The sequence below is a fragment of the Rhinichthys klamathensis genome, unplaced genomic scaffold (genome assembly GCF_029890125.1).
Source record: "Rhinichthys klamathensis goyatoka isolate OS25496 unplaced genomic scaffold, OSU_Roscu_1.1 h1tg000101l_1, whole genome shotgun sequence".
Taxonomy (NCBI): domain Eukaryota; kingdom Metazoa; phylum Chordata; class Actinopteri; order Cypriniformes; family Leuciscidae; genus Rhinichthys; species Rhinichthys klamathensis.
The window spans coordinates 546,307-559,555 of record NW_026606640.1 but is presented as its reverse complement, the minus strand read 5'-3'; the positions used below and the strand labels follow the sequence as shown (position 1 = coordinate 559,555).

Genomic DNA, 13,249 nt, shown 5'->3' with positions numbered 1-13,249 from the left:
GCATAAGAGACTTCTTTCAAAAACATTAAAAATAAATGTTTCCAAACTTTTGACTGGTACTATATCTGTGTGTGTGTATATATATATATATATATATATATATATATATATATATATATATATATTTACTCAGCTTTCAAGAGTCAGATAAATGGAGACTAATGCACTGTCTATTGGCATGGGACTTTACTTTACAGATCTTTTGTAACATTAAATATGGCACTCATTTATATACATAGCTGCACTCACACATACAACCATTTCCAAACAACAATTTACATAATTTACAAGTATTGAGAACTTATAGCAGTACAAAAGAGCTGCTATTATTATGTCTTTTCTGGACTGTGTATTGCATTTTGAGAGATCTGTAGCTCACTGATCTGTCTCCTGAGCTGAACAATTTCTTCTTCTTGCTCATCAATCTTGCGCTTTAAACTGTGGATAACCTACAATAAAGAATGAAAACACATGTTTTTTTTTTTACAGAGTTACAAGTTCCTTCAAAATATGAGGATAACTAAAATGAGGCTATATGTAGATCACATTTGTTTTGTTCAACATTAAAACCACACATACCATGTCACTGGTGCTGAAGAGGTCACTCTGAAGTAACTGAGATGCACTTGGTCGCATTGAGGGATCAGAGCTGGTCAGCAGACTGATATACTTGGCCAAAAGTGGCCAGTTGTTAGACAGTGTGTTAGGGATCTTGCTCTGACGTAGTTCTCCAAGTGTGTGCGCACGCTCCATCTCAGTCCCAAATGGCTGGAATAACTCAAACGCAATCACTCCTATACTGTACATATCTGACTGTATAAATGAAACAAATACTGAGCATTAAGTTCTTCTACCACATTTTTAGTATGTGCCTAAGATGAAACAGTCAAACATTGAAGTACAGCACATAAAACAACAGAAATAACTGGATAGACATTACATTTATAACAGTTTGTAGCTTCAGTTCACAGTGCCCTACCTTTGAATCATAGTGAGAACCCTCAAGTTGTTCTGGGGCAGCGTAAACAAAAGTTCCTACTCCACTAGTGTGAGCTGAGTCTGAAAAGAAATTGTTTAGTCCAAGGTTGCATTAATTCAGAGCTGCCATTTAATGTTACCTGCTATTAAATCAGCAGTAGTTTTGCAACAAACAGAAAAATAAGAATATTCAAAATATTAAAAAAAAAAAAAAAAAGTATGTTTGAGTTCAGAATTTGTAATAACTAAAATAATGGTCATTTGCTCTTGTGAATAGTTCTGTCACCTGTGTTTACACCTGCATGAGAGCTGGAGGGCAGCTGCTCATGCTCGTCCGTTATAATGTTTTGGCAAGCCAAGCCAAAGTCCCCAATCTTCACATGGTACTCAGGTCCATGTAGGAAAATGTTTCTAGGCTGTAAATAAACAAATGTACATTTTAATTGGCAACAAACAAACACTATAAAACACAGTAAATTTGAGCAATTTAATAGAGTAGTTTAAACCGAGATACTAGCACTAACTTTTTAATTAAACTAAATAAATAATGGGGAGTGGTCCCATAATGTGCAGCAGTTCAAGTACAGATTTTACATTATAAATTATTTTATTTCTTTAATTTATCAGGTTTTTATTGTTACACAGATAGAATATCCACTGTAATAAATATCCAAAATTAACAGTTTTAACCTAATCGCTGATGAAAATTTGATTTGTTTAGGAAATCCATAGGTGTGTTCTAGCCTTTTGTTAAGTACAATATGTGTGAAGATCCAAAGGGGATTCAGGGGTATTACCAGAACTATCAAACCTTCCTGTGACAAACAGATAAAGAGGTTGTTTGTAAGGGATAAGGAAAGTGTTGGTCAAATTGACTGCAACTTCTTTTCTAGGGCCCGATGGTCATTTATTTTTTTAATTCTGTTAAATGTTATGCTGGCTATAAACTGTTATGAGGCCACTGGATGTATCAGTAAAATTAATAAAGTAATTGTTCAGTGCGATTTAGTATTAAGTTTAACCTCAAAAGCACAAGTTTGCACATTGTTGTGCCACACCTGCCCAATATCTGTTATCAAAACTCTAGGCCTCCTATCATTTTAAACAAATGCTACAGTTTACAGATACATGAACTAGAAAAATGTATGGTGCACAATACCAAGTTATGTAAACCAACAAAATAAATACACATACCTTTAGGTCTCTGTGCATAATACCACGGGAATGAATGTACTCCACTCCTTCAAGTATTTTCTTTAAAATCTTCAATGCGTGTTCACAGTCTAATGACTCACAAGGATCTGTGGATGAATGTATTGGTTAAAAATTGCTCCAAATAATTCAACAATATAATTATAAGCTGTGATTGTAGGTTCAAAACATCTAGCTCTGCCAATCAGTTTTTCTTGTCTTTCCTGTTTAGGAAGGGTGTATTTAAGTGTATGAGACATTCTACCTATTAAATGACTTCTAAAGAAGGAAGTATAAATGTTTAAATACTGTAAAATATAATAACTCTTATGAATAAAGTGATCTCACCTACTGACATCAAGAGTCCCGTCGTGGTTCTTGAGTTTCTTTCTTGTATCCAGTCTTTCAGAGATCGCTCACAAAGCTGCATTTGTATATAAAGCATTAAGTGGAACTGAACCTATTGGCAGGAACAAGCATAAACATAATATAAACAACATTGTAAAAGATTACAAGATAATTATTTCTCATTTCAATTAAATTAATGGTTTACATTCAGTGGACCGTATACCTCTTGCGCCTGCTTTTCGGACCATTCAGTAGTATCCATATCAATGTAAGAGTTATTGTTATTGTTCAATTCCAGTCTGTTTTGACTGAGGTCGTCCCCTGAGAGTGTTGAGCTGTCCCTTTTAGCTGCAGGGCATTTGCTCACCATAGAGCGAGGCTTTCCCAGAAACACACATGGAACAAAGTTCTGTGGGTTGCGGACATTTTTGGGGCAAACAGCATGTCCCATCTCTTCTTTTGACGTTGAGGGTTTCACTGACATGCTTTCTGTTGTAGCCTGGTTTTCTTTGGCTTCTGCTTGTTCAGAATGTTCAAAAACAATGGACGATCCATTGCTGCTGTTAGTGTTTTCCTGCGTGCACCTGAAGCAAGATGCATTTTCAAATATACTAGTGTAAACGTGTTACAATAAGTTATTTGTGTTGGACAAAATGTTTCAAACCTTCTTACCCATCTTTCTGTGATGGTTTCTCTAATGCTGGAAACGTTTGTGAAACAAGGGATTTTGGATCTAGTGAGATAAACAGAAAATTTTACAAGTTTGCACCATTTTTGTATGATTCCAGAAATACTGAATACAACCTAAATATGATTTAAATGGGTATATCTCCTAATGTAACCGATGTTATTGAGAACACATTATAAAAATGTACTTTTCACAGCAGGCTGAACGTGCTCCATCCATGCAGTGTGATAGCCAACGATATTGGAATGCTGAAGGCTGGAGAGCACTTTAACCTCTCGAAGAACCTGCGAGGAGATAAAAAAAAAGACATGTTATGGCATATAATATCTAAATCATACAGATATGGGGGTATATTAGAACTATAATAACTGAATCTGTGACATACTTTACCTTCATACAGTCGTCTCTTGTTACTTTCTTGATTAGAATTTTTTTCACAGCATATTCCTGACCATCAAGCTTGTTTGTGACCTAAAATAGTATGACTGTTTTAGTGCTCACCTTTCAACAATATGTGGTTTCCATCTTTGGAGCACAATATGATTAAAACTTTTTCTTACCTTAAACACTTTGCCATAGGATCCTTTACCCAGTGTTGCGATTTCTTCAAATTCACTAAGGTAACGAGATGTCTGTGCTTGGAAAAGACCATCTTTGGTTCTAGGATAGAAAAGCATATCTCAATTATTTAAAATGTTATAATACTATAAATTGTCGTTTAAAAGTTTGGGGTCATTACGATTTTTAAAAAGGAAGGATGCATTAAATCGACCAAAAGTAAAAGCACGATTATTTCGGTTTCAAATAAATGCTGTTCTTTTGAACATTCTATTCATCAAAGAATCCTCAAATATATCACGATTTCCACAAAATATAAAGCAAACTGTTTTCAACATTGAACATTATCATGATAATAATAAGAAATGCTTCTTGAGCACCAAATCAGCTTATTCAAATTATTTTTGAAGGATCATGTGACACTGAAGACTGGAGTAATGATGCTGAAAATTCAGGTTTGCCGTCACAAGACTAAATAAGATTTCAAAATAAATTAAATTAGAAAAGTTATTTTAAATTGTAATAATATTTCATAATATTTCTCTTTTTTTAATGTATTTTTGATAAAAAAAATGCAGCCTTAGTGAGCATATAATATACTTTTAAAAAATCTGACCCTATCTGACAGACCCTGAACTTTTGAACAGTATTACAAAGCAATGTAAGTGGAGGTGCTACAAGTGTAAATGTTTTCACCTTAGACTCTGGCCTTCTGTACTCAAATATCTATGTTCCTGCAAAATCCAAAAGATGAACAGATAGGGCAAAATAAGAATTTTGGTTTTGTTGATGAAAGCAACAGCTGGACAGAAATCACAACAAAAAAAAAGACATTGATGATGAATTAAGTTGTATTACCAGTGGGAAAAGCGATGAGCTGGTCGCATGCAGGAGCTCTGTGAACGCCCGGTTATGCTGTAGTCGGACTGTGCTGAACTCATCACTGATAGCCAGCGGAGAGAGGAGGTTCATGGCTGCTAAATGCTGGCCCATCACTGAAACAACAGAGGCATTTGAGAACATACATTTTAAGACAAATAGTAAATTTTAAAATTTTTGCCTTTTATAAGCTAATATCAATGACGCTTACCTTTAAACAGCATGCGTGAGCGTGTGGGATCACTCTCGTAAACAAAGCACAAGTGTTCCAGTAGAGATCCCAGCAGCAGTTGGTTGGGAATGGCAGAGGCAAATTCCTGGATCGACGGATACTGTTTCCCCGCCAGCAACACCTCACAGTTATTGTCTGAGTCTGAGGCTGGATTTATATGGAAAATACAAAGGCTGGTGAATAGTAATATGTTTGAATATTAAAAATAATAATAATATATGTATATAAAGAAATTGACCAAAATTAGTCTAAAACAACTTGGATTGGAGGTGTCTTACCTTCAGCAATAACTTTGGCAATTAAGGCTATAATGTTATTTCCCGCTGAATCCATTTAGACACCAAACATTTACTGTACCCTCTTAACAGCTGAGCAAATATAAATATACCAATGCTGCATCTTGTTTGTACATCAGGGGTGGGTAAGGTCTAAGTCACTTATCAGCTTGAAACAGTTTCAAGTTACCCCCCACACCCCTAAGAACGTCCCACAGATGAAATATTAAGTATAATATTAATTATATTTTAAACTGCATTATTACATTTTAGTCATTTGGACATACTACTTTGACAATTTTTGTACCTGATGTTTACAGTCTCTAACATCCAAAAAGAGTAAATATTAATTATAGAACTAACACCAATTTTTACAGACGCCCTGTTTTGTTTTAAGAGACTACTCTGATAACAGTGCTATGCCATGAATAAAAGGGGCTGTACAATATTGCCGTTGGAGTGCACTCACTGTCAAATTGGACGTCATCCTCCGTATCTGTCAGGCTGAACATTCCTCCTTTAGGTCCTCTGTCTTGAGTGAAAAGGCCCCGTCGGATATGAAGGCTACGGCTTTTCAGATTGGAAACTACACCGCTACTCGAACTTTCTTCTGCCATTAGAGTCTCTGTTTTGTGAAACATGACGTTTTTTTCTGAAAAAACACTTCAGTGCATCACATTCATTAGATCTATTCACAAAGGGTCAACTTTCGAAAACCCAACCCTTTTGATTGGGCAAACCCCACTCACAAGTTTTAAAACTGGCCGAATAAAAATATCATCGTAAACTGACAGTAGCCTGCCATGTTTGAAGGGACAGGAGTAAGGAAGTATCTCAAAACTGTCTTCATATATGATGAACAAAGAAAACCATAATGCATCAAACTGTTAATCGAATATACGTTTGGTTTATGGATTGTAGATTTAGTCTACTTGGATCTCTATACAGACAATGACATTGACAATTTTGTTGTGTCAGTGTCAGTTTCGGCAATTATCAGATTTGAACTTTGCACACAGTCCCTACCCAGACAACCACGTGCAGGATGATGAAATGTTTCAAAATAAAACGTTAAAATTGGTACTTTGGTTTTGTTACAAAGCATCGCAATTATACATCAATAAAATTAACTGATTATTAAACTAGGAGAATTGGAGAAATATATATATAATATAGATATATATATATATATATATCCGTTTTTGGAAAATTTGTTTCCACATAGATGCACAGGGGAAAAATGCATTAAGTTAAAGATTAACTTGGCATAACAAAGTAATAAAAAAAGAAAGATGATCATACAACAGCCGACGGTACAAATTGACAGTAGGCAACAGTTGATCACATGTCACGGACGCAAAACGTGGTAAACCTGGTGGTTTGCGTCACGACGCGGGCGGGAACGTATTCAGACTAAGCAGCGTAGAGCGACGCAGTAATGCGCGTGCGTTTATTGGTATATATGATATAGTTTGTAGTTTATCATAGCTTTTTTTTCTTGACTAATAATTGGTTTTTCACACTGAGCAATGAAAACACATTCAATTCCTGCTCCTTGTTTCTTCTGAATACCGCAGGGAGCAAAAGCTATCAAAATAGCCACAATGCAAAGTTAAGCGTCTGTAACCATACTGTTACAGAAATGATGTCAGATTCGTGGTAAGTTTTTAAAGCTTTGCATATTCCGTTTCCAATAGGTTTCTACACTATAACAACGAGAAATAACACTAGACTAGACAAGTGAGATTATCAGGGTTGGGCAAAGATACATCAAAATGTATTTTAAAATAAAATACCAAATACCTTAATTTTAAGTGTATCAAAATAAACCACAAAGTACAGCAGCCACACCATGTATCGAGTCATGCAATAAATCTGACATATGCAACCAGTTAACAGATCAAATATTCACATATCCCGGTGATCTCCCAGATGAAGGTTAGTTTTAAAGTAACGTTAACCAACAGTTTAACAGTATGCGAATGACACATAACTGTATCCTTATTTAGTTACTTGGTGTTTGGTAACGAAGGGCCTATTTTGCATCAGCAATACCGACTCAATGACAACTATAGCACTTGTATTTATAGCAACTTTATTTTTTTTATTTTTTTTTACAACTTAACATAGCCTGAAAGTAGCAAGCTAATGTTAACTGTGGGGCTGCTGCTCGGTATACTAGTTTTCAAGAACATTATGTAAATTGGTCAACTATTTATAGAACACTACTACTAAAACGAACACCAAAACTTGTCATGAACTGTTAAAAATTATTGCAATTTATGCAAAAAAAAAATATATATGGAAAACTGGCAGCCTGCACGTTTCTTACCTTGACCACCTTCTTCCATATGGATCAATTTTCTGTTCTGATCTCAACATGTCTGGGCAAACGATTGATTAGGCACCAATCAGAGGCCGCATTTTTATGATGTCATCATGTAGACTTCTTACAAAGTATTTTAAAACTACAAAAATACAGAACACTAAAGTATTTTGATACAAAATATGAAGCCATTTTCATCAACCCTATCAAATACAAATGACAAAATCCTATTTTATATTTGAAATACATGTATCATAAATACTGCCCATCTCTGTCTGCTATACTGGAAACACGTTTTACTACAGTATTGTACAGTACTGTTTACTAATGTTTCATGCTGTTTGCTCTCATAGTCTGTATTTTAAAATCCTAGCATGGATTCTGCTGGAGCCATAAAGGCAATAGACAAACAGTCTGTGCATCAGATCTGCTCTGGACAGGTGGTGCTGAGTCTGGCCACAGCTGTGAAGGAGCTGGTGGAGAACAGCATTGATGCTGGTGCCACTAATGTTGGTGAGCTCAAGGGATGACAGCATGAGGAAACGTTGCGTTTGAGATAATGCTACATTTGGTCAATTGTTTTGTTTTCCTACAGATGTCAAGCTAAAAGACAGTGGAACAGAGTTGGTGGAAGTGTCAGACAATGGAAAGGGTGTAGAGGAGCAAAACTTTGAGGGACTAAGTAAGTTGCCTTTTTCTGAACATTGGACATACAAGAGTCTGGCATGCATACACTACCGGTCAAAAGTTTATAAAAATTAAGATGTTTCTTTTTTTCATAGATATATAATACAATTATATATATAATAAAGGTGCCCGTAAAGACATTTCTAGTGTTAGATATGAATATTTTTAAATAAATGCTATGCTAAAAATATTTTAGCAGCACAACGGTTTCGAACATTGATAATAAGAAATGTTTCTTGAGCACTAAATCAGAATATTAGAAGGATTTCTGAAGGATCATGTGACCGAAAGCTTTCCATCACAGGAATAAATGACATTTTAAAATATATTACATTTTTAATAGTAATAATTTTTCACTTCTTTTAAAAACATTTTAAAGTCTTAATGATTCCAGACTTTTGATGGGTAGTGTACCTATCTGTGTCTTCTCCACATCTGCAGCTTTAAAACATCATACCTCTAAATTAAGAGATTTTTCCGACCTGATACACGTGGAGACGTTTGGGTTCCGCGGTGAAGCTCTCAGCTCACTTTGTGCTCTTAGGTAACACTTTACTTTGTATGTGTCTTCTTAATTCTTACAGTATGAGCATTACATAATGCCTGATGATTATAGCACAATGATGATCTCACAATTGATCATGTACTGATATTTTTTATTAAACTCTCTAGTGCTTCCTTAATATACACTGTTCAATATCCGCAGTGATCTTAGTGTCGTGACCTGTCATGAGAGCGCTCAGATCGGAGCTCGGCTGGTGTATGACCACAATGGTCGTCTCACTGAGCGTGTGCCGCATCCCCGTCAGCACGGCACTACCGTCACTCTTCAGAAGCTCTTCTCCACGTTACCTGTTCGACACAAGGAGTTCCAGCGCAACATCAAAAAGGTCTGCGGGGATATATATGGGTACATGGGTTTGTATCCATGTTTAGGAAGGAATTAAATAGTTTCTTCACAGGATTATTCCAAGATGATTTTCGTCTTGCAATCCTACTGCATCATCTCCACTGGTGTGCGTATTACATGCACTAACCAGATGGGACAAGGCAAGCGCACCACAGTACTGTGCACCAGCGGCAGTAACAGCATGAGAGACAACATTGGAGCTGTGTTTGGACCTAAACAGGTGAGAATAACCTATTTAAAACCAAAATTGACCAACATAACACACTATCATATTATTCTAACAGAGTACCTGCATTATTGTTTGTCCCTGTTGTTTGAGAGTAACATACTGTGTCACATTTTTATTTGTCCTCAGCTACAAAGTTTGATTCCCTTTCAACAAATATCTCCCAATGAATCAATTAAGGAAGACTATGGTCTCTGTGGGGTAGATGTTCCAAAAGACCTTTTCATGTAAGCTATTCTGTGTAAACATATTCATTTGTGGGTCTATCTACGATTGACTTATTACCAATTCGGCGCAAATTAGGTAATGAAAACCATATTATATCTTGGATATTCCTGTGTACAGTGATGTTTAATGTGTATTATTGCATTCTAGCATCGAAGGGTTTGTGTCACAAGGGGATCATGGTGTTGGTCGAAGTGCTACTGACAGACAGTTCTTCTTTATCAATAAAAGACCCTGTGATCCAGTAAAGGTGTGGTCTTTTTATATAAGTATTATTGTGTTTATAATGTAAATAAATTATATGTAATAAGTATGATGCGTTCATATTTGTTTGTAATATTTGCAGGTCTCCAAGCTTGTGAATGAGGTTTATCACATGTACAATCGGCATCAATACCCATTTGTCGCTCTAAACATCACTGTCGCTTCAGGTAAGACTTAAAAATTAAGAAATGAAATTAGTGTACTTTATATAATATAATATATTGTATATGATTGTAAATAAGTGTATACTCTACTGTTCAAAAGTTTGGGTTATTAGGTATTTAAAGAAATAAATACTTTTATTCAGCAAGAGGAATTACATTTTAAATGTCTTTACTGTCACTTTTGACAGGTGTTGCAAAAAATTCTATTTTAAATAAACTGTTGTTCTAAACTTTCTCTTCATCAAAGAATCACGTTAATACTAAAAAGAAATGTTTCTCGAGCACCAAATCAGCATATTAGAATGATTTCTGGATCATGTGACACTGAAGACTGAAAATTCAGCCTTGCGATCACGGAAATAAATGACATTTTAAAATAGATTAAAATAGAATATATAAAAAATATATATATTTAACAATTTACTGTATATCTGTACTTTTGAAAATATTTAAATAGTCATTCAGAAACCTTTAAACTGTAGTGTATATAATACAAAGTATGTAGAATATAAATGCTTAATGAAGTATTTTTAAACTTCTCATTTAATCCTGTGTTTTGATTCTTTGTTTCACTTTAGACTGTGTCGACGTGAATGTCACTCCAGACAAACGTCAAATCCTTCTACAAGAGGAAAAACTCTTGCTGGCCATTCTAAAAAGCTCACTCATTGCTATGTTTGAGATTGGTGTCAATAAAATAAGTCTCAATCACATTTCTCCAGCAATTACAGGTAAGTACTTCAGACCTTTTAGGACAGCTCATGTGTTGTCTTGAAGTGTCATTATATATGTTGATGTTGCTCTTGAAGGCCTAGGTAGACCAACTAAGACAAGCACTGGTACAGAAGATTGTGAACCAGTTTCAGCCTCTGAAGCTCTTCCAGATGAAGGGCCCCCAAAGACTTCCATCAATCTAGCAGGACTTAAACAAGCATTTTCAAACCATCAGGCTCCAGGAATTGGGTCAAAGCAGTCTAGTCATAAAGCTGTTTGTGCTGATCCTTCTCAGAAGAAGATGTTTTCCTTTGTGAGCTGCTCTAAAAAAGTTGCTGACATGAGGCCACCTTTAAAATCCTCTCCAAGTTTTGCGGCTGTTACTTCCATTAAATCGACTGTTTGTTTAGCTAAATATAAAAGCACCTTTGATAGTGATGCTGATGATTCTGGGGCTGCAAACCAAAGTTCTGCAAAAGATGATCCAGAGATTCTACATGAAAACAATTCAGAAAACAAGTCAGTTTTACACCCTATTATATATGATGAAACTGATGTTAAAGCTGAGACTATTGATGAACCTGTAAATAAGAAGTTCTGGAGTCATGCACCTTTGGTGCCAGAGACAAAGTCAGAACAACACCAGGAAAGAATCTTCAGTCCTGAAGCTAAAAGAGCTAGACGTGAAGATGAACCTCCAGCATGTTTGGTGGACTCCAAAAACAAGAATTTCTCCCAGCAATTGGATTCACCTGTCAGCATACATAAGAAAACTGTGCTTTTGCAGTTTTCTCTACAAGAACTTTGTAAAAGGATACAGAGGATGCAGGCTCAGAAGACAGAGAACAATGATCAAGAGCCAAAATATAGACGGTTCAGGGCGAAGATTAACCCTGGAGAAAACCATAGTGCTGAGGACGAGCTTAAGAAAGAAATAAGGTTAGACTGATCTTTTTAGTTTGAGCTCTTAAAGAGATAGTTCACCTAAAAATGAAACTTCTATCGTCATTTTCTTTCCCTCATGTTGTTCCAAACCTGTATGACTCACTTTTCTCTGTTGAACATGAATTTATTTATTTATTTATTTTTAAAGAATGTTGCTAACCATTGCTGTCCGTTGTCTTGCATTGGTTTTTCCCCCCCTACAATAGCAGTCAATTGGAACTGAAACTGTTTGGTTACCATACTTTTTTCAAAATATGTTCTGCAGAAGAAAGAAATGCATACTGGTTTGTAACAACCTGAGGATGAGTAAATTATGAAAGAATTATTATTTTGGGCTGACTATCCCTTTGAAGTACTGCAATCATCATGTTTATGAGTTTATATGCCATTTACAAGGTTTCAACTTTTCTTTACAGTAAAGATATGTTCAAGGATATGGAAATCATTGGTCAGTTCAACCTGGGTTTTATTATCACCAAGCTGAAATCTGACCTTTTCATAATCGACCAGCATGCCACAGATGAAAAGTACAATTTTGAGATGCTCCAACAGAATACGGTCTTAAAGGGACAGAGGCTCATAGTGTAAGTCACAATCCGCACAGATAAGTGGAACTGGTAGCTGGTATTTATTTTAAAGCTAACTTATATTTTCTTTCTCCATATGCAGTCCACAAAATCTCCACCTCCCAGCAATCAGTGAAACGGTGCTCATGGAAAACCTTGAAATCTTCAGAAAGAATGGATTTGACTTCCTCATTGATGAGGATGGTGGGTTATCTACTGTAGTAGATTTTCAGGATTGTATCTGGTACATATTCCTTCAAATTGATGTGGTGTGTTTATCAGCTCAGGTTATGGAGAGGGTGAAGCTGGTGTCTTTACCTACAAGTAAGAATTGGACCTTTGGCCCAAGTGACATTGAAGAACTCATCTTCATGCTTAGCGACAGTCCAGGAATCATGTGTCGACCTTCTCGAGTTAGGCAAATGTTTGCATCCAGGGCTTGTCGCAAATCGGTGAGGGCAGCTAACTTTTCAGACAGGAATATTTTGCAACCCTGTTCTAATCCACCTGTATAAACCCAAATAAAAACTTGTAAAGGAAGATCAGAGTCTGTGATTGAGCCGTTGCATATTTGTGTTCTTTTTGTTAAGTTTTTATATGAACAGTTTGTTCTGTTTTTCTGTTTACACAGGTGATGGTTGGCACTGCCCTCAACATCAGTGAAATGAAGAAACTTTTGCTTCACATGGGTGAAATTGAACAGCCCTGGAATTGTCCACATGGTAGACCCACCATGAGACACCTTGCTAATCTGGATATGGTTTCTCCCGACTGAAACACTTTATTTTTGCTGAGTTTGCCTGTGAATTTTATATTGACTGTCAAACACTATTGTTTTAATTAAGGATTTTATTATTATTTGTATTTTTTATAATAAAGCATCTTTCTCATGTTTTTTTAATGTGTTTGAGCTCCTAATTCTTTATCTAACTGTAATGTCACTTTTTTGGAGGCTTTGTATTTTTTATTTCTTAAAAATTAGTAAACATTTTAAAGGTGCAAATCTATAAACCCCTAGTGCTTGTATAGAATATGAATAATTAATTTAAAGGGATAGTTCACAATTTTTTTTT

General features: G+C 35.6%; 2 protein-coding genes across 6 annotated transcripts; one reads left to right on the top strand and one right to left on the bottom strand.

The window, feature by feature from the left end:
* Positions 1-164: 164 nt before the first annotated feature.
* eif2ak1 (eukaryotic translation initiation factor 2-alpha kinase 1) lies at positions 165-5,966 on the bottom strand. Of its 4 annotated transcripts, none has more exons than XM_056253048.1 (15): positions 5,619-5,966; positions 4,854-5,021; positions 4,622-4,758; positions 4,460-4,497; positions 3,766-3,865; positions 3,596-3,676; positions 3,393-3,489; positions 3,190-3,250; positions 2,741-3,101; positions 2,518-2,629; positions 2,173-2,279; positions 1,265-1,394; positions 980-1,059; positions 580-813; positions 165-449 (listed from the first exon to the last, which is right to left on the bottom strand). In XM_056253048.1, the coding sequence occupies exons 1-15, from the start codon at positions 5,788-5,790 to the stop codon at positions 330-332; spliced, it is 1,998 nt and encodes a 665-aa protein (XP_056109023.1). In that variant the 5' UTR covers positions 5,791-5,966; the 3' UTR covers positions 165-329. The 4 variants fall into 4 exon arrangements, with proteins under 4 accessions (XP_056109023.1, XP_056109024.1, XP_056109026.1 ...); XM_056253049.1 differs by having other exon boundaries at positions 1,277-1,394; XM_056253051.1 differs by lacking the exon at positions 5,619-5,966 and adding an exon at positions 5,153-5,375 and having other exon boundaries at positions 1,277-1,394.
* Positions 5,967-6,554: 588 nt separating this feature from the next.
* Positions 6,555-13,071, top strand: pms2 (PMS1 homolog 2, mismatch repair system component). Of its 2 annotated transcripts, XM_056253047.1 has the most exons (15): positions 6,555-6,808; positions 7,849-7,988; positions 8,071-8,157; positions 8,604-8,706; positions 8,869-9,052; positions 9,125-9,292; positions 9,428-9,525; positions 9,674-9,773; positions 9,870-9,954; positions 10,530-10,682; positions 10,761-11,604; positions 12,027-12,194; positions 12,280-12,380; positions 12,459-12,628; positions 12,808-13,071. In XM_056253047.1, the coding sequence occupies exons 1-15, from the start codon at positions 6,792-6,794 to the stop codon at positions 12,949-12,951; spliced, it is 2,562 nt and encodes an 853-aa protein (XP_056109022.1). In that variant the 5' UTR covers positions 6,555-6,791; the 3' UTR covers positions 12,952-13,071. The 2 variants fall into 2 exon arrangements, with proteins under 2 accessions (XP_056109022.1, XP_056109021.1); XM_056253046.1 differs by having other exon boundaries at positions 12,280-12,628.
* The last annotated feature ends 178 nt before the right edge of the window (positions 13,072-13,249 follow it).

What these genes read in the sequence shown, in the direction of transcription:
- pms2 (XM_056253046.1), top strand. An exon ending in TGCTGGTGCCACTAATGTTG is followed by an intron (nt 7,989 to 8,070) that starts GTGAGCTCAAGG and finishes GTTTTCCTACAG; the next exon opens with ATGTCAAGCTAAAAGACAGT. An exon ending in CTGTGTTTGGACCTAAACAG is followed by an intron (nt 9,293 to 9,427) that starts GTGAGAATAACC and finishes ATTTGTCCTCAG; the next exon opens with CTACAAAGTTTGATTCCCTT.
- eif2ak1 (XM_056253048.1), bottom strand. Translation starts at nt 5,790, where the DNA reads ATGTTTCACAAAACAGAGACTCTAATGGCAGAAGAAAGTTCGAGTAGC. An exon ending in GGATGACGTCCAATTTGACA is followed by an intron (nt 5,022 to 5,618) that starts GTGAGTGCACTC and finishes ATATAAATCCAG; the next exon opens with CCTCAGACTCAGACAATAAC. An exon ending in TCTTCAGCACCAGTGACATG is followed by an intron (nt 450 to 579) that starts GTATGTGTGGTT and finishes TCTTTATTGTAG; the next exon opens with GTTATCCACAGTTTAAAGCG.